This window comes from Contarinia nasturtii, unplaced genomic scaffold (genome assembly GCF_009176525.2).
Source record: "Contarinia nasturtii isolate CC-2019 unplaced genomic scaffold, AAFC_CNas_1.1 Cnas_scaffold_2678, whole genome shotgun sequence".
Taxonomy (NCBI): domain Eukaryota; kingdom Metazoa; phylum Arthropoda; class Insecta; order Diptera; family Cecidomyiidae; genus Contarinia; species Contarinia nasturtii.
In genome coordinates, this window is record NW_022199997.1 from 823,749 (window position 1) to 843,413 (window position 19,665).

Below are 19,665 nucleotides of genomic sequence, written 5' to 3' on the forward strand. Positions count from 1 at the left end.
CAAAGAATTACGTTTTATGGTGAAATTAATTCGTTATAAGATTTGTTAGACGCCGGTCTTATAAATATCTGTTCGCCGATGAAGTCTGACGAAGAGTGACATCATACAAGTAAAATATAAGTATATATACGTAAGATTATAAGCAATACGGGCTAAGCTTAATGCTTTTATCGAGCTGTTTATATGTTGCGGTGTAAGCGGATACCCGCATCGATGGGCCGCACTGTGTTAGTTTTATTACTCGCGTCGTATGTATTTTATTATCGCGTAGTGTGTCGGTAAATTTGTTGTACATATTTTACGCCCCCCCTCGTGCGAATTTTTTTTTTTTTCAAAAATTCAAAATTGTCCTGCTGAAAAGTATGACTAAAAAGAATGACAATGTTGGTATCCATCGATCATAAGAATGTATGGTTAATTTTACTATTTTTAAAAATAATATTTTACTCTGATTACTTTTGATTTTGCCATCTATGTTTGCTAAGAGTATGGTTGCAAGCACGGACGTTTGTAACTTGGTTAGAAATTAAAAAAAAGTGGTAAATAAAACGCCATTTTTTACGATTTTTTCTTGGAATTTAAATCCAATAAAATTATTTACGATTTATTCTTAACCGAATTTACTGATCTTATATATGTAGTGTCTGAAAAGGTAGCCATAGATGATTATGAAAATTAAATACGTTTTTCACAATCGATCATTAAAAAAGAAGAATTTAGAAATAAATCTTTGTAAAATTCTTTTATAAAAGTCTAGTTTGTAGCGTTTACACTTAGTTTTGATGTTGATTTCTGATTTTGCACTGCCAAACAAATGTCCGAGAAAAAATAAATTTCATAACTGATGTAAAAAAATATACACGTGTACTAAACGAAAAACAAATATTTGACGCTGTGATCTAATGTGAATCTTAATGTTTATATGAATTGACGGATTTAAAACAAAAAAAGAGAAATAATAATAATCAAGAATGAAAGAAAGATTTTAGCACTTTAATGCGTCTTGTAGCTTTTTGCGAGCGTTTGTCACGCGATCCTCTTGCCGTCGAATGTCATCTTCGGTAATAGTAACGGCGTGCATGAGAGGTTGTTCTGGATTCAAATATACGCCTGCATTGGATGTGAGTGCTGGTTTTGGTGCTGTTTGACCTGTTATTGCTAATGTGGTATTTAAATGTAATGCCGTTGTGACCGACTGTAGCAGTGTGCCATTGTTTACATTTGGTCCAACCGGCTTCAAGCCGCGCGGCAGTTCAATTGGTCCAAATTCATTGCCATCCATATCGCAAGCATGTAAACCCTGTATTTAAGAACAAACAACAATTCATTAATATGTGAATAGTTTTTTATGTCATCATAAATTAACTGTCAACTGACTAACCTCTAAACGCTTTTCCCAGAATAGTTGTTTCGGCTTTTCTTGTGATGTACCATGTTTTAAATCGTTTTTCACCTTTGAATCGTGGTTTCGATGAACTGTTACCGGTTGCTTAAATATGGACGCTGTTTGTCTAATTGGTGGAACCAGTGAAACATCCGTTCTAATACCACGACTACACCAAAAACAAAAGATAGATCATAAAGAAAAAAAAAACACACAAATTATTCATCAGAAAATTTGTTTTGTTTGACCCGAAAAAAAATACTACATGACAGATGAAGTGATGATATGAAAATATGTGAAAAAGCAAGAAATAAAGGTGTGATAAGCATGTTGAGTTGGCAAAACAATGGGAGAAATAAAAACTATTGAAAATGCAAGTGTTTGAAATTGAAATAAGGAGAGGAGAAATTTATTTAGAATTGCGATTTATCAACGAAAAATTTGTTTTTGTGTCCAAAGAGGTCTAAATAGCATGATTGCTTATATTAAAATTTTGTTTTGAATTCATAAAAGTTTCTCGGTCCAATTCATTCGAAATGAAAGGTAAATTGAGGAATCGCAATTTGGAGTGAAAAATGAAGACATTTGATCAGATAAATATATATATAGTATAAAAAAATGTTCGCCAAAATATTAAAAATTTTGGTTGCACATTACGTCTCGAGTCCACAGAGTTGATACTACCCGATACTTTTCTTAATGCGAGTGAATACCTTGATGCACCTGATGTGACAGGCGAAGGTGGGCCCATTGGTGTTTCATGAATCGAGCGACGTATCGAAGGACGTTGAAATGGATTAACCATCGATTGACTGCTGCTCGATGGTTGACATGGAGACGGAGACGGAGATGAATTTGGATTGAACATTTGATGACGACCCGATTGATAATCAAACGTTGATAGATCAATTGTTTCGCCCAATTGACGCACTAATTTCGATTTTGTTTCAACTTTACCACCACTTGGGCTAATTACAACGCCAAACAATTTTTGACAAATGCGACGAAAGTATTTCACATTACAATTAATTTTATTACATGATTTTATTTGCTTTACTACAAACACAACTATGATAAATATGTTCGAACTGATTTTGTTCATGTTCAAATAAGAGCGCCAATGAGATGATAAACAATATGAAATTTTGATTGGTTTGAATTTTGATAACAAAAAAAAAAAAAACAATTATCGTATTTGTTGCGGATCGATTGAATTACCTGTAATAATAAACATCTACTTTGCCCGCTGATAGTCCAGTTTTTCGTAGCACCTCTTCGCGTTGCCATCCCTTCGGCAGTGCATTGCAATCAGTTTTCTTTCGTTCAATTGTTATATTCATATTTATGTTTTTCTATTAGTTTCTATTTTTGCAAATTGATTTTATTGATTTTGAGTATTGTTTTATTCGATATTATGCCGATTTGTTTCGTTCGAAAACAAATCACACTTTAAAGCGTCCACTACACAAATCATTAGCAAGTACAAAAACTCATTATTTTGACAGAAGCCTCTTTCAAATGAGTTTTCACTTTTTTTGTGTGCTACGCTTGTATTTGTGAGGTGGTAGTGTTGCGTTTACATGTAGGTATCACGTTGTATGCATACATTCGTGCACACATTCACGCAAATGACATTTACACGAAATATATACATATACTAATACAATGAACTTATTTTGATGTCATTGATATGCTTGAAAAATTGACTTTGCTAAAACAAAATTTATATTTACACAATTTTGTTTGAAATATTGTTGGTCGATTAAATATTACAGTAGTTTTTCATACATGACCGTGTTTGGGTTTAAATAATCCGGTTAAATTCGTTGAAACTATTAAAAATTTGTGTAGAATAAGACGATTTACACCATGGATGTGATCACAGCTGTGAAACTGTATATTGAGAAAATGACGAGTGAGTCAGGTCCTGGCATGAAAATTCTTCTCATGGACAAAGATACGGTAAGAATTCGCTCCCTATTCTCATAATGAATAGTTTCTTAAAAAAAACATATTGTTCCATGTATCTCTCTATCGATCTATTTCACAGACAAGTATTGTATCAATGGCATTCAGTCAATCCGATATGCTGCAAAAAGAAGTATATTTATTCGAACGAATCGACACAGCCAAATCGAATGAACGCATGAAACATTTAAAATGTTTGGTCTTTATTCGTCCCACAAAAAACAATATTGCATTTTTGTGTCATGAGCTGCGAAACCCACGATTTGGATCCTATTACATATGTATGTTTATCATTTGATTGTAAACACCCTCTTTTTCCTTACGACTAATTATGTTTTCCATTCGAAGATTTTAGCAATATTGTACCACGAGCAGATATAAAACTTTTGGCCGAAAGTGATGAGAGTGAATCGGTTCGTGAAGTAAAAGAAGTCTATGCTGACTACTTGGGAGTGAATGCGAATTTATTTTCATTCAATCTATCGAATTGTATACGTGGTCAAAATTGGGACCGCGATGCTTTGCATCGGTCAATGGACAGTTTAACGGCATTATTACTTTCGCTGAAATTAAAGCCAAATATTCGTTACAGTGGTGGAAGTAAAGCAGCCCATCAATTAGCAAAAGAATGCTACGATAAGATTTTGAAAGAAAATACTTTATTTGATTTTCGAGCACAAGAAAGCGGGGCACCACCGCCTTTACTTTTAATTTTGGATCGAAAAGATGATCCGGTCACGCCGTTGTTGAATCAATGGACTTATCAGGCGATGGTTCATGAATTACTAACGATAAACAATAATCGGGTTGATTTGACTGGCATCGACGGTGCTCCAAAGGATATGAAAGAAGTTGTACTGTCAACAGAACAAGATGAATTTTTTGCAAATGTAAGTCTTCTTCTTTGACATCAAATTGAAGAATTTCTAATTTTATCAGATCTATTTTTTACGTAGAATATCTACTCAAATTTCGGTGAGATTGGACAAACAATCAAAACATTGATGGATGAATATCAGGTGAAAACAAAGAGTCAAAAGAAAGTCGAAAGTATTGCTGACATGAAACACTTTGTCGAAACTTATCCACAGTTTAAGGTAATTTCAAAGATTGCTACATTTGTTTATGAAAAATAACAGTCTATCGATTTTTCATCGTAGAAAATGTCGGGAACAATAACAAAACATGTCGTTGTAATTGGTGAGCTGTCGAATCAAGTGGCAAAGCAACAATTACTTGAAGTTTCTGAATTGGAACAAGAGATATCATGCAGAGCCGACCATTCAGCGCAATTGCAACGGGTCAAGAAATTGGTAGCCGATGAACGGATTTCGTTGAAAAATGCACTGCGATTGGTATTATTGTATGCACTGCGCTATGAACGTCATGCCAACTGTGACACAGTTGGTCTTTTGAATACGCTAAAACAGAGAGGCGGTGATGTTCATGTGGTACCACGAATGCTTGAGTATGCTGGCCAACATGCAAGGCATGGTGATCTTTTTAACAATGTTAAAATCATGGATGCCGTCAAACTAACAAGGAGTTTAATTAAGGTAAAACTAAAACGAAAAACATATCAATTTTTTCATACGAATGTTATCAATATTATTTGAACAGGGACTGAAAGGAGTTGAAAATGTGTATACTCAACATTCCTGTTTATTAAAAGAGATTTTGGAAGACGTTTTCAAGGGTCGACCACTTGATCCAATGTATCCCTGTATTGGATCGGAACTTTCGTTCAGAAGACCACCGCAACAGGTGATTGTTTTCATTGTTGGAGGTGCCACTTATGAAGAGGCGTTGGCTGTTCATGCCATGAATCTATCGGGATATAAATGCATATTGGGTGGTACAACAATTCATAGCTCAGACACATTCATCAAAGAAGTATTAACAGCCACATCTGGACAACCAATGAAACATTCACGATCACTTCAACAATTCCATAATGCAGACATTTAAATCTATTTTATGTGATTCATTCAAAAGTCTGACGCACCAAAAATTGATTCACAATTTTTCGATAAAAATCACAGCAATTGATTTTTTCGAATGCAAATAGACTTGAGAATAACCAAAATAATCTAATTTATGCGTATATATATCGTTTGTTTATTTAAAATAAATCATGTGACATGATTCATGTCTACAGATTATCAGTTCAAACTGAATAAACTCTTATTATATTTGTCATAAATAAATGACTGAACAAAAAAAATGCAAATGGTCTTCAGTTATTATTTCACTCTTCACTGAAATGTTCTGCATTCAAATTTCTCTGCCATCATGTTGAGGTATTTCTTTGCATTTAATAAGATGACAGCCGTATTGTGATTTATCAGGAAAAGAGGCAAATATCTATGTACCTTTGATCGAAAGTATTCGATTATTTCATCATAGCCAGCGAAACCAATTCAATGAAAGTGAAACTCGTAAGAACAAACGATTTTTATTCACATATTTCCTATATTATATTATTGGCAAAGGGGACAGAAATTCCGTAAGGTAACACATCCCAAACAAATATCTCAAAACTATTATATGATCACTAAAACTGTTAACTGCTGGAGAGAGATCGTAACACTAGAAAACTTAAACCAAATTAGCAAGACAGTTGAGAATCACATCAAAATAAATGTAAATGTTTGTTTTCGTGATCTCAAATTAACTATTTTCAATAAACAACAGCAATTGTTTGCATTTTTTGGTAAATATGCTGCTTTTGAATCTCTATGGTGTTCACGGCAATTTGGTATTCGCAAATTCCCTGAAAATAAATAAAATATTTACAATCCCAAGTTAAATGACAACAACACAAAAGAAAAGAGTTATTTACAGTGTTTCCTTTAAGGTTTCGTTAATGAAGTCGATTGATCTTTTCTTCTTTTCTAATATATATAAATCTGTGTCTTCGCAGTACCTAGAGATATTAAAAACTTTGATTATTGTACTAGATTTTTTTCCCTCTTTTCCAAATATAACTTACACTATAAATTTCAGAACGAACATATCATATTTTTTGATCTTCCTATATAAATCATCTAATGATGCTTTTATACCACGAGGAACAAGTGACTTTTTCGATGCAAACTCTAAAGAACCTTGACTACACGTTCCATCCGAATTTGAACTACCACCTGATGAATTTGACGAACCTTTTTCCGTGATCGCTTTAATCTTGTCATCAATCTTAGTCCTAAAAAGAGAATTCGGTGTGTAAATAATGTGAATGTCAATACGTTTAAAAGATGATTTTTTTTAAAATGAATCACATTACTTCAAACCCGGGATCGGATCCCATATTAATGCGAGCATTGCTTTAATTTTTTCGGGTGATTCATCTAGTGGTAAGCCATTCGGATTCCTACTTGGGAAAAAAATACCAACAAATTAATGAAATATTTAATATTTGTGCGAATGTTTTGGCATATGAACTCACTTTATCCAGAACCGTATATAACCGAGCAAAAAATTGCAGCATCTTGCGCTAGACGTTGCACTGATTCGACCAATTTTATCTTCGAGCACACTAGTGAGGTAGATTCAGAAATTTCACTTGTAGAACTTTTTTTTTCTGTGCGTATGCGCTTCATTCCTTGCGTCTTATTCGTTTTTCCCCTTTTTCAGCTGTTTGCATGGCAAAGGCTGCCAAAAAGGGGAATAACGAATAAGACGCAAGGCACGAAGCGTATATGCAAATACACTACTTTCTTAGTCTCTAGCTCCGTATTCTGTATTTTTGTGTTTTCGTATCTGACGCACGGTGCAAATGCCCCGAACGAACAGTGCAATTTGAGTGCTTGGGTAGTTTTTTCCGATATTTCTATATTTTTTTACATATTGGACGGTTACTCGCTCGCTTCGCTCGCTCGTAACCTTACCCTTTAATATTAAAATGGAATTTACATTCGTAAGTCTAAGTTTTCCGCACTGTTTCCAAAATTGTTTCCTTTGCCGAATGAATTTTCATTCCCCAAAAGATATTGAATATGCACTGGTAGTGCAGTACTAAATCAATAATAGTAAAGTTTTTTTGGACAATTAATAGAGTTTTGACGTATAAGTATTCAAAATATGTGAAGTGTGTGTTATACGGAAAAGATAAAATCACCAGAAATGTACCTGTATGATACCACAATGACATGACACTTTTTACAGGCTATTTTCTTTCAAAAAAAAAAAAAAAATAACATTCGAAGCAAAATTTCAATACAAATTGAAGGTACCTTCTATACAACGTATTGTACAAACCCCACTTTTTTGGTGACTTTTTCAAATATTGATTGTTTCTCAAAACTAACGTCAGATTCGGTTTTCTCGTACCAAAAAAACCCCTTTACACATTTCAAAACTTTGATTTACGTCTCTGGGAAAAGATTTATCTAGTTAAACAAAATTTTCGCATACCATACCCCCTATGGGTAACATCATGGATACTCCTTGCAATCCCAATCACCCTGTAAAGTCAGATGTGAATTTGCTTTTCTCTAAGAAGAATTATCGTGCCCCACAAAATGGTTGAAAAAAATTGCGTACAGTACACTTTCGGGAGGTTGCTGTTGGAATGATTAGTTTTTCATGATCGTTTATTTCGGCTTTAGTTTGCAATATTCGAGTGCAATTCAACAGCACCAAAATCGAACGATTTTCAGCGATTTTCGACAATGTTAAAAGCAATGTTTGACAATGATGGACCGTGTTAAAACTGTGGTGAATCCGCCGTAAAAACCATGGTAAATCATCTTTTGACACGTTTTACCATGATGGTCGACCTCAAAATCCATGGTAAATCATGTTTTAACAGTTTTTATCATGATGGCCAACCCCGTAAACCATCTTAAATCATGTTTTGACACTTTTTACCATTATGGCCGAACCGCGTTAAATCATGTTTTGACAATTTTTACCATGATGGCCGACCCCGTAAACCATCTTAAATCATGTTTTGACACATTTTCGTCGGCCTCAAAATCCATGGTAAATCATGTTTTGACAGTTTTTACCATTTTAAATGGTTTAAGACTACGATGTACCATCATACCGACCTCAATAACCGTGTTATATAGTGTTATACCACGATGGACCGTGATTTCCAACCTTAATAACCATGTTAAATGATGTTAAAATCGCTTAAATCGTCAAAATTCTACATTTGAAACCAGTTACCACGGTCCATTATGGTCGGCCATCACGGTTACCACATTCTCACCTTTTGACAATAAAATGTGCAAAATTTAGGCAAAATATGGTAAAAATACGGTTTTTTGACCATAATGACCGTGTTAGACCACGAAGATAGAGATAGATAGATAGATAGATATATCGTTTGTTTATTTAAAATAAATCATGTCTACAGATTATCAGTTCAAACTGAATAAACTCTTATTATATTTGTCATAAATAAATGACTGAACAAAAAAAAAATGCAAATGGTCTTCAGTTATCATTTCACTCTTCACTGAAATGTTCTGCATCGTCATCGCCACCGTCGTAGTATTGTGCATCATCGTCGTCGGTAACAATTTCAAGTAAACCATGGCTTATCGCAAAAAATACCATCGTACTAATCGTCAACAGGCCAAATAATGTTTTAATTACAGCATTCGATACGGTGCCTTTTTCTTTGTTAATAAAAACATTTTGTATGCGATCGAAGACAGCTTGTTTTGATTCACTCTCTACGATTCGAATGTCCATTAGATATTTTTTACGTACTCGATCGATATAATTTATTAAGCTTGGGCATTCGGTGATGTGCGACTTCAGGTCGTTATTTTGTAACTGAAGATTTGTTAAAATGGATAAGGCAGCATAAATTGAAGCATCTAATTCGTCGGGCTTTTGGCCACCGAAGAACCAACGTTTCTTTTCAATTTTCTCTGCCAACATTTTGAGGTATTTCTTTGCATTTAATGAGATGTCAGCCGTATTGTGATTGATCAATTTGTCCTCAATTGAAAAGTTTGCAACAATTTTCAAGTAGTCAGAGGCTCGTTGGATGTACTTCTGTGGATAAACGAAATTGAATGGGAATGGAATTCTTTTGGCATACAAAATTCGTGTTGTATCAGCATTGATTGGATCGCCCCACAGAAGGTAAGTGAAGTATGGTAAGAATTGTGATTCAAAGTAGTTCATGTATGAGTTTGATAGAAAATCGTCATAGTCAAAGCCCTATAAAATCGAAACAAATGTAAAGTCAGCAATTCCATCAGGAAAAGGGGCAAATATCTATATGTACCTTTGATCGAAAGTATTCGATGATTTCATCATAGCCAGCGATTATTTCATTGTGGTCTTTCAAATATGGTAAAAATCCGGTTGATGCATGATATGGATTGCCATTGGTCAATATTTTTACCGGTATTTCCTTGAATTTTACATATGCCTAGTAAAAAATTGAAATGGATTAACGAATGAAATCGGTTGCAATTCTCGTTCTTCGAAAGCCAATGTTTTTTCCTTTCATTACCGTAATGCGAAGACAGTCAAAATCAATCGATGGTAATTGACCAATGCCACTATAAATGAACAATTCCATTTGATCTACACTTAGTAAAATCACTAATAATATTTTTAAAATTCAATGCCAGCCGCATTGAAAACTCACGAGAATATGGAACTCGATTTTGTTTTGATGTAGTGCAAACAAAATTGAGGTTATGAAAATTTCTGATCTCTGCAGTCATACTGACAAACAATCTGACAACTGTCATGTATTCACGGCGGCAATTCACGTCACGCAGAGGCGGAAAAAATAGTATTAAATAGGAGCATTTAGAAGATTCAAAGAATGTATTTTTATGCATTTTCATGAGAAAGAATTATATTTAATTTATATAAAATTTAATTTAAAAATAGACGATTCTTTGTTCTTTTCGAACAAATAAATAACCGCTGAATGTGTCTCAGCTGACATCAGATGTAAACGAACTTCATATGTATTTGTAACATTGACAACGATTGTGAATATTTGCCATTTATGGAATTATCGAAAAAACAATGGACATAACCGCAAATCGTCTAACGTAAAATTTAAACACACTTTTCGATTAATCCCAGTGAGCGGGATTTAAAAGGATTTTCCGCTGTGTTCTGATCGATAAATAGCAATTCAAACACATAACCATCTTAGTGGAAGTAAAGTATTAGAAAATCATTGTGGATTTTTGTTTAGAAAAAATGGATTCAACGAAGGTAAAGTCAAAATCGAATCGCGATGAAAAACAAGCAACGGCAAAACTTGATGAACAAATTGAAAAGGTAATTTTACTACATTTCAAAAGCATAAAAAGTGAAACGATTCATTCTTTTCTGTTGAAAAATTTGTAATTAATCATAAAATAAACATTTATTCAGTTGATCAAGTCACTAGGTAATTCGGCTACGGTGGATCAAAAGATTGCACTATTGGCAAAGAACTACATCGAATTGGAGCGAGAAAGTAATAAACAGACAACATCATTGCGTCAAAATGAAAAGGTGTTAGAAAAAGAATTGCGCGAAAAAGAACATTTACAGCGTGAATACAATAAAGGTGTTTTAATCAGGTTTGTATAAACTATTGCCCAACGCATTTCACAACTATCATTGACATGTCGTTTATATCTTCTACAGAGATAAATTGGAGCAAGTGTGTCGTGAGCAACAAAAATTAATGAAGTCAATAAAGAGCGAAAGTATGTCGAAAATACGGGATGAAGAAGAAAAACGAAAAGAGTCCCAAGCCCATTTCCAAAAGTCAATCAACGACATTTTCGCCACGCTTGGCAAGAACAATGAAGAAAATTTGAAAATCAAGGAAGCCAATGCTGAAATGACAAAGAAATTCAAGTACTTGGCCGAACAGTATGAGTTACGTGAAAAACAATTGGAAAAATTAAACGAACAAATAAAACTTGAAACTCAATTGAACGAAGCTAAATTGGCAAAAGTGCAAATGGAATCGACAATCGAAAAGGAAATTTTACTTAAAGAAAAACAAACGGCATTAGAAGAAGTGTTGGCATCAAAAAAGGCCATCGTTGAAATGGAAGTACGCGAACGTGGTTTAAAAGAACAATTGTTAATTTATACAGAAAAGTACGATCAATTTCAAACGTCATTACAGAAAAGTAACGGAGTTTTTGCCACGTATAAAACCGAATTGGAAAAAATGGCCAAGCGAACCAAAACATTGGAAAAGGAAGCATATGAATGGCGAACAAAGTACGAAAAATCCAATCGAGCCTTATTGAATACGATTTCCGATAAACAAGCCCAGGATGAGTACATGAAGAAATCGGCTCGACAATTGGCCCAATTACAAAAATTGTGTCGCACACTGCAAGCGGAACGCTCTGCTTTGCTCGATACGCTTAAAGCCAATAATATTGAACGCCCGCCGATGCCTGATTTACCACCAGAACCGACTGACATTGAACCACCACCAAAACCAACGGATAAACTTGATATCATGACGCAGAATTGCCGCGAATTGAAGGAAACTCTCGCCCACTTACAAGGTCAATTGAATGCAATCGAGAAAGATGACAAAGCGAAGGGAAAGAATGTTGCCGTAGAAAATAAGAAATCCAAAGCAAAGAAAAATAAAGGCAAAAATGGTAAAAATACAATCGAGTCGAAAGAAGGGGACAGAGATTGTGAAGCAAGTTCGACAGCAGGTGATGTCGTTATAAACGAAGATAATTCCATTGATTCCAATGAAATTAAGACTGACGAGAGCCAGATTTCAAAAGACAATGGCACAGCTACTCCAAAGGAAAACGAAACAAGTAATAATGAAGGCGAAGATAATAGTACGGTGAATGAAGCAACTCTTGAGCCAAACACTTCGACCGAAGTGATCGTTGCCGAAAATTGAAATCACATAGAAATCCCACGTTCATGCACATTCATGTCGCATCATTTGATATTCAGAATTCGGAAATATAACATTAGTTTTTAGATTTTCTTCAATTATCACTAACAATCACAGCACCCTTTCATAAATTATGCATTTTGAGAACAACAAAACAAACATTTATATTTATATTGATGTGATTCTCCATTGTTTTGCTATTTCAGTTTAAATTTTCTCGTGTTCGAATCTCTCTCTCGAGAGGTTGACAGTTTTTGATACTAATTATTTTTTATGTATAACATTTTAAATTGATTTGAAATAAAATAAAATTGAAAATATTTCGATGAAAATTTCTTATACATATTTGGATTGACAATTGATAATGAGTTTACTATTAAAACAGCTGAGTAGTTGGAAACACTTGCTTGTTAACACACCTTTTTATGAATGTGAACGAACTATAACATTTGGCGAGCAACTACAGACGGTAAACCGTAGTAAAAATGATAAAAATCCATTTCAATTGCAATCGTTGTGCTAATTGGCAGTGTATCTCTTTGATCAAAAGCCTCATTGAAATGCAGAATTTGAGTGAAATTTATTTGAATATTCACCGTTGTGCTACTAAGTATCGCTTGAAATTATATGTGTGTAAACGCAAGTGTACATATTAACCGATAATGAGATACACACGTTTGTTCTGCGTACAAATAGAAGAACCAAATTGGAGTAATGTATACACATTCATACATGTGCAAAGATTGAGAGCGATTTTCTTGGTTGGTTGTTATTATTTTTCCGCACGCACTTAGTGTGTAAGGTAAAGTATTGGAATCTCCTCGGAAATATAAGTCAGCAGATGTAGAAAGATAAAAGCTGCTATCGCAAAGAAAGAGGTGATTCGGCTTCGCAGCTGATTCAGCTTATGAAGCTAACGTGAAGCGCTAAAAGGGAATGGTCGCCACATTGACTGCGTTAAACAACACGGCTTCAAGTTTGCAAACACGCCAGACATACCTTGGAGAATTTTTTGAACAATTGCTGCCGCCAAATCGTTGAACTTAAAAAAAAGGTCAAGTCGAAATGGAGGAACAGATCAAGCAGATGGAACAGAAGCTGTGACCTTGGACCAGGAAGGTCAAGCAGCGAAAGTTGTGTGGGGTCTGTTTGATACTAATTCTTTTATATGAATAATTTTTTTAATTTATTTAAAATGAAATAATATTGAATAATGTACTTTAAGTCTATGTGTCTTTCTTTTTTCTTCTTCAAAACAACGAAATCATACAATAACCATATAGGTTGATTGGTTCACACTGGTATAGTAATCTATGCTCGTGTGGCATCACACACAATTAGGCAATTAGCGTTCGTGTGAGTTCGTTTGTAGGAAAAGTGGCAAAGTCTCCTTTAATTGCGCGATGTGGTTTCCGTCGCAAATATTCATGAACTACCTCCGTTGACAGTTGTTCAACGCGTGCCTGAAAATCGATTGAAATTTAATTATTTTTATAACTGAGTGTGTCATTTTCATAAGAACTTCTACATACTTTAATCTCTTCTCTAAGTTGGCGTTGTTTATTTTGTTGATCATATAATAGTTTTGAGATATTTGTTTGGGATGTGTTGCCTTTCGGAATTTTGCTGCCATTTGCCAATGATATAATGTAGTCCTAAACAAGTATGGAAATGTGTGAATAAAAGTCAGCTTTCTAGTGTAAATGTTTATACTTACGTGCTTCACTTTAATTAGATCCCTTTCTAGTTCATTGATTCGATTATCTTTCGGCTGTGGAACATGGATTGGTTTCAGATTTTTCAAAATCTTTTCCATTTCAGTTGCTTGGATTCGAATTCTTTCGGCACGCTCATCCTGTAATGCTTTCTTCAGTATTGAAAGCTCTTGAGCCACAAACGGCGTGGAACTTGCTGTGTCTGTATAACAACAAAATTATAAAATTAGTAACTTCCCACATAAATTTGCATAAAAATATTTACCAAATGTAATAGGTTGCTTGACGTCACCTTTCTTCGTACTGTGTGCCTTCAAGTTCTCACGCAAATGATGACGTTCCGATTCCAATGAGTCGATATCTTTTTGCAAATGATTCATTCCCTCTTCGTATTCTTTTTCTTTCCTACAAATGAAATCAAATCAAACGGCTACCACGGTTACCGGCCCCACTAAATATAAAAATTCTTAAATAATTAAGAATGGTACGTACTTTTTTAGTTGTTCAGCAATATCATCGCGTTGGCGTTGTAATTTTTCTGATGTTTTTTCAAATTCTTGTTGAATCACCGATACTTTCTTTTCGGCCAAATCTTTGCGATATTGCATGTCGGATAATTCTTGCACTTTTAATTTCAAATCGACTTTTAGCTGACGAATGTCGGCCTCTCTGTTTTCAACAGTGGCCTTAAGCGCCTTTGTTTCTTCCATTTGTTTTTTGACAAATTGTGCGCGCAATGTGATTGGCGGTTGTGGTTTATCTTGTTTTGCCGTTGATGTGACCGACAAAATTTCATATTCATTATCCAATAGGTACTGTGCCAATTGTGCAATATCTGTATTTGTTGCGGATAATGCTGTTTTTAAATTTTGCGATGGGCCACGATCATCTTGTTCGTATACTTTTTCACATGCAATTGCCAACAGGTCCATAATTTTGGTATTAGGCACTGTAACCGATGAAATGTCTGTTGCTTCGGCAGCCGTCGATGAAATCGAATGCAAAATCGATTTTGATGCATTGAACAGTGTATTCATCACTTTACCAAGTTGCTCATTTGTTTGACGAATCGTTAAAATGGTCTTATCAGACAATCCACAACGAATAACCGAAGAATCTTGAGGTAAACGACGTTTGATTAACTTCAACTGCTGACGAATTGAATCCGCATTTTGCAATGCATACTGAAGCAATAGACCCGACTCGGATGTTTCATCACCACCTTTGATCACCGATTGTATCATTGCACTGTCGGTGGTAATCGAATCACATGCTGATTGTATCGAAGAAACACTGTCACGAACCAACTGAGTTTCATTTAGTAAATTGGCCTCAGCACCAAATAGCACCGAATAAATTGCATTGAAGAATAGTACGGCCTTTTCAAGATTATCGGTTGACGAATTTTCATCGAGTTGATTGGCCTTCAACAATTCAACAATGCCATCGATAACTTTTTCCTGTGCAAGCATTTCAGGCAATGATTGGCCGGCTTTCAGCAATAGATCCGGCGTACATGAATTTAAACCGAACAAAAATTGATGCATCACACTCGTTAAATTGTATATGTGATATAAAAGACGTGATTTAAAGGCGAATTGTTGAACGGTATGCCCTTGAACGACGGCGTTTCGTTCGATTGTACCGACAGCTGGGAAACGCTCTCGTGCCTGTCCAACGATTATTTCGGTTTTGGAAATAATGCGTGAAATCAATAAATTAATCTGAATGGCATCATAGTCACCGCCGCGACTCATAAATGTACTCGGCATGAACGACGTTAATAGACGAACGTGTTCGGTGGCTTGGCTTAGTTCGATTTGGCGAAGTTGCAAATCAATCGCGCGTGTATAGGCCTTGGATTCGGCAAACATTTGCTTGAAATCGATTGCCTCGACAATTTGATTGGCATTGCTCTTATTGGTATCGATTTTACTGCCTTGAGCATTCGATGCACGATCTCTCAATTCCGTTATTTGTTCATTGAGCTTGTGCACTAAATCACGGAATTTCAGAATTGTTTGGTCCCGATCCAGGATTGTCTCGATTGCCGCATCTTTTTCACGTTGCATCTGAATTCAAGAAAATCATACTGGTTATTTTTAATCACATCGTCATATCCTACAAAATTACCTCTCGTTTGGCAGCTTGTACCATATCCAATTCTTCACGCAAATCCATTTCATTTTCATGGCTTGATTCCACCAATTGTTCATGAACCTCCTCCAACGCTTCAAGTTCCCGGATTTCCTCTTCGAGCAATTTAACCTAAAAATTCAGTAAAATTGATTAGTTCTTTTCAATCCGAGAACCATTCCACCGACAAAATCATTTACCTTGTCTTCCAATTCCATTTTCTTTTCAGCTAATTGTTCGACCATTTCATCGGCACCAAGCGCCGCATCGACTTGTTCATGTAAATCAATCAATTGTGTTTCTAATTCATCGATTTTAATCGATAGCTTCTCTTTTGTTTGTTGCAATTCGTTGACCTCGGATGTTTTTGTTTCCAATTCCTTGGTCATTTTTTGCAGTTCATGTCTTTCATGTGCGGATAAATCTCTCATTTTCACCAATGCATCACGGAGCCGTTCATTTTGTTGTGTCAACTGTGTTATTTTAAATGAGTGCTCGCCACCAGCAGCAACAACACCAGCACCGCCTCCAGTTCCTATACTACTTGATGTAACATCCGTGATGCCACCTTCTCCAATTCGATTTTCCATTTCGGCTTTGATAATTTGTAAATCCAATGTCAATTCCTCGATTCGCTCTTTTGCTGCATCCAGTTCCGAATTCAAAAAATCAGCCTTCTCCTCCGCCATTTCTTTGTCTAATGTGATAAGTTCAACGTTTTCTGCCAACTCGGACATTTCTTCAGCATGTCGATTTTTCTCATCGATTGCATCTTTGGTCTCTTGACGAGCCCGTTGCAATTCACGTTGTAATTGTGATTGTGCTTCCATAATACGAAGTTTAAATTCTTGCATTTGCTCAAATTGTGTTTGCATTTTTTCAAATTCGCGAAAACGTTCTTTGTCTTCGGTACGGCGTTGCTTCAATGTGTCTAATTTTTCGGTTAGGTCACGGATTTGATTGCGCAAATCTTCGTTCTCTTGTTGAAGTTGAAGTAAATTGATTTTCTCTTCGACCGAATGTTGTGTCGTTAGAGCCGGCGATGTGATTGGATGGCCTGGTGTGAATTGTGGTTTCAATGTTTCCAAGAAACCAGTTTCCACAAATGATTCTCGCTTCGAAGACACTGGCATCACCGATTCTGGCGGTGAATTCATTGTACGACGTTCTGCTTTCTTCGAAAGATCTGTTGTGCTTTGCGATGGTGTTGTTCGTTCACTTGGTGTTGACGACAATTGCGTACGTGATCCACTCAACGATTGACGACTTCCCGCCAATGACACGCGAGAACTATATTGAATTGAACAAAAAAATTAGTATAATTGGAGCAAATGAAATTATTTGCTAAAAAAATTGTTTAATTCAAATAAAAAGGGAGTAACCCATATCCAAAATATAAAACAAAACAAAAATAACACCAATTTACTTATGTGGTTTCAAACCTTGAGTTTGATGCCAACGATGCAGCATCATCCGTATTTTTCGACTTGGATTGCAGTGTTTTGATCGGCGATTTTCTTCTTATGCTAATTATTTATGATCCACACATTTAAATCATCACACAAAATGGTGTTTAACATTCAAATATGATATTGGTTAAGATGCACACGGAGAGTCAAGCAACAATTAGTTTTTTTTTGGTTAGAGGGATAGCATTTTAGCAAAATTGGAATAGAATAATACACAGAGAGAAAGAAATACATAGTGTTTTAGAAATGCATATGTTTGAGATGAAAAGAGTCATGGAAATGGAAACAAAATGAGAAACAGAAGAAATTGAAATGAACAAAATATTAAGAAAAAACTTCAATGAAAAATGAATGAAGAATATGATGGAATTAAGATGATACTCACGTTGTCAGACGCGTACTTGTGACCGAACGAACGGTACTTGCACTATTCGCAACAATGTTTGGGAAGGTTTTTATTTTAATATGGTTAAAAATACAAACAAGAGTTCAAAATAATTAAACAGTTAAATAAATGGTTCACAAATAGTTTTTGGATGGGTGTTAATCAGTTAAAAAAGCTGTTTTAAGCACGTTTACAATAACCACAGGCCAGTTACAAACATTCACAAAACTAATCGTTTCATTTCTATATGACATTACCTGCTTAAGCGTGATCTCTGTGGCTTTTCTTCGGCTGCTTCTTGAATTGGATTACCAGCATCATCGAGCGGAACCAATTGCGTTGGTCTCACAAACATTCCATGATTTTCAGGACACTAACACGAAACAAAAATATTTGAATATACCGTATTAATATTTGTACAAATAATATTGCATTTATAACATACAAAGTTTATTTATGTGTGGAAAATAATTGGGAAATGAAAAGTACACGAACCGTGAAATATGCAGTTCCTTGAATTGTACCATTATTTTTGCCTTTTGGTTCCGTTAGTACAACACCAGCCCATTTTCCGGCCGCAAATGTAGTCATACCAATGTACGCTACTTCACCGCGAATATTTTTGCCAGCCACTTCGACCTTCTGACCCACACGCAATTTTGGTTCAGACATTGTTTCACTTTGATGTTACTAAAATCGATAAAATTGCGATTTTTTTTTTAAATTATTGCTGATTTCTATTTTTGGTCATTTTGGGTTGAAGAAAGTTGTGAAGAAAGTAATAAAAAGTCAATAAACTATTGATCTGTCAATGGATTTCATATTAATACATTAAAATTTCAATTTTTAAGTTCTTTAGAAATTAGAAAACCAAATCTTCAAATGGATTTAAATACACTATACCTTTAAAGCTACAATTTAAAATTAGTATGTGATTTTTCGTTTCTTATGTTTTTTTCTTCTCTAGCTATTTTGCAGTGATTCAGTCATCACTACCGTATATACAAAACTAATGGATTTGTGAATGCATTACAAAGGTGGTTTCGTTAGACCATTTGACAGTTATAACACTTATAAAAGAAACGTCATCTCACCTCATCTGACACTTCGAGTTGTTATGTCATTCGTAAGAGTCAAAGAAGAAAATATTGTGAGTGCAATGAAAAAGTTCTTTTATTTTTCGCTATTTTTATCAGAAATTCCCTTTTAAATTCGATAGATAAGATGTATTTCGCTAGATTTTTTTGTGTTCTTTCATTTAATATTAAATGCATTGAGAACTTTTATTTGTTCGTTTCGAAAATTTTCTTTGAAAATATTTTTCAGATTTAACCTCAATTTAACATAGCAAGGGATTTGGATTTTTTTAATATAAATTCTAATATTTTGTATATTTTTTCGCCTTTTTTTAGGAAATTCCATAAAATTGCCGTTAACCATGAGTGGTGCAAAACCATTGAATTTATTTCAACGAATGATCCGTGTCACCGGAACGGAACGTGAATGCTTCGCTTTGATTGTTGCCGTAATTGCTGGCTTTAATATTGGTTGCATTATTGATCGTTCGGACACCGAGAGTATGGTGATCTACCGTGATAGAAGCTCATTGTATCGCGGACTGAAGAAAGAAAGTGATCCTCCATCGTGGCCATCGCGCGAAACATGGTGGACATAAACGACTCAAATAAACCCGAAACCAATTGAGTTTCGAATAAAATCAGCATACAAAGCAGTTTGCCTGT

General features: G+C 34.9%; 5 protein-coding genes and 1 long non-coding RNA gene across 10 annotated transcripts; 2 read left to right on the forward strand and 4 right to left on the reverse strand.

Moving 5' to 3' along the window:
- Nucleotides 1-900: 900 nt before the first annotated feature.
- Nucleotides 901-2,906, reverse strand: LOC116348771 (methyl-CpG-binding domain protein 2). Of its 2 annotated transcripts, XM_031779881.1 has the most exons (4): nucleotides 2,603-2,906; nucleotides 2,098-2,352; nucleotides 1,382-1,553; nucleotides 901-1,300 (listed from the first exon to the last, which is right to left on the reverse strand). In XM_031779881.1, the coding sequence occupies exons 1-4, from the start codon at nucleotides 2,722-2,724 to the stop codon at nucleotides 986-988; spliced, it is 864 nt and encodes a 287-aa protein (XP_031635741.1). In that variant the 5' UTR covers nucleotides 2,725-2,906; the 3' UTR covers nucleotides 901-985. The 2 variants fall into 2 exon arrangements, with proteins under 2 accessions (XP_031635741.1, XP_031635742.1); XM_031779882.1 differs by lacking the exon at nucleotides 2,098-2,352 and having other exon boundaries at nucleotides 2,603-2,895.
- A 172-nt stretch (nucleotides 2,907-3,078) lies between these two features.
- LOC116348861 (vacuolar protein sorting-associated protein 45) lies at nucleotides 3,079-5,486 on the forward strand. The gene is made up of 6 exons (XM_031780037.1): nucleotides 3,079-3,346; nucleotides 3,435-3,633; nucleotides 3,701-4,242; nucleotides 4,309-4,449; nucleotides 4,513-4,908; nucleotides 4,973-5,486. Exons 1-6 carry the CDS (start codon nucleotides 3,254-3,256, stop codon nucleotides 5,318-5,320), a joined length of 1,719 nt encoding a protein of 572 aa, XP_031635897.1. The 5' UTR covers nucleotides 3,079-3,253; the 3' UTR covers nucleotides 5,321-5,486.
- A 44-nt stretch (nucleotides 5,487-5,530) lies between these two features.
- On the reverse strand, nucleotides 5,531-10,025 carry LOC116348862 (metaxin-1 homolog). Of its 2 annotated transcripts, XM_031780039.1 has the most exons (4): nucleotides 9,831-10,025; nucleotides 9,600-9,746; nucleotides 8,824-9,532; nucleotides 5,531-5,617 (listed from the first exon to the last, which is right to left on the reverse strand). In XM_031780039.1, exons 1-4 carry the CDS (start codon nucleotides 9,897-9,899, stop codon nucleotides 5,601-5,603), a joined length of 942 nt encoding a protein of 313 aa, XP_031635899.1. In that variant the 5' UTR covers nucleotides 9,900-10,025; the 3' UTR covers nucleotides 5,531-5,600. The 2 variants fall into 2 exon arrangements, with proteins under 2 accessions (XP_031635899.1, XP_031635898.1); XM_031780038.1 differs by lacking the exon at nucleotides 5,531-5,617 and having other exon boundaries at nucleotides 8,669-9,532; nucleotides 9,831-10,024.
- Nucleotides 5,656-6,452, reverse strand: LOC116348863. The gene is made up of 3 exons (XR_004201862.1): nucleotides 6,345-6,452; nucleotides 6,195-6,278; nucleotides 5,656-6,125 (listed from the first exon to the last, which is right to left on the reverse strand). It is a non-coding gene; the product is annotated as an uncharacterized LOC116348863 (long non-coding RNA).
- A 315-nt stretch (nucleotides 10,026-10,340) lies between the features above and the next one.
- LOC116348897 (alpha-taxilin) lies at nucleotides 10,341-12,540 on the forward strand. The gene is made up of 3 exons (XM_031780098.1): nucleotides 10,341-10,621; nucleotides 10,718-10,908; nucleotides 10,976-12,540. The coding sequence occupies exons 1-3, from the start codon at nucleotides 10,541-10,543 to the stop codon at nucleotides 12,219-12,221; spliced, it is 1,518 nt and encodes a 505-aa protein (XP_031635958.1). The 5' UTR covers nucleotides 10,341-10,540; the 3' UTR covers nucleotides 12,222-12,540.
- An 889-nt stretch (nucleotides 12,541-13,429) lies between these two features.
- Nucleotides 13,430-18,943, reverse strand: LOC116348896 (dynactin subunit 1). Of its 3 annotated transcripts, none has more exons than XM_031780094.1 (12): nucleotides 18,827-18,943; nucleotides 18,419-18,613; nucleotides 18,181-18,296; nucleotides 17,924-17,965; nucleotides 17,512-17,595; nucleotides 16,270-17,359; nucleotides 16,067-16,201; nucleotides 14,426-16,005; nucleotides 14,199-14,338; nucleotides 13,936-14,135; nucleotides 13,751-13,873; nucleotides 13,430-13,681 (listed from the first exon to the last, which is right to left on the reverse strand). In XM_031780094.1, the coding sequence occupies exons 2-12, from the start codon at nucleotides 18,593-18,595 to the stop codon at nucleotides 13,556-13,558; spliced, it is 3,813 nt and encodes a 1,270-aa protein (XP_031635954.1). In that variant the 5' UTR covers nucleotides 18,596-18,613; nucleotides 18,827-18,943; the 3' UTR covers nucleotides 13,430-13,555. The 3 variants fall into 3 exon arrangements, with proteins under 3 accessions (XP_031635954.1, XP_031635955.1, XP_031635957.1); XM_031780095.1 differs by having other exon boundaries at nucleotides 18,419-18,660; nucleotides 18,827-18,930; XM_031780097.1 differs by lacking the exons at nucleotides 17,512-17,595; nucleotides 17,924-17,965.
- Nucleotides 18,944-19,665: the final 722 nt, after the last annotated feature.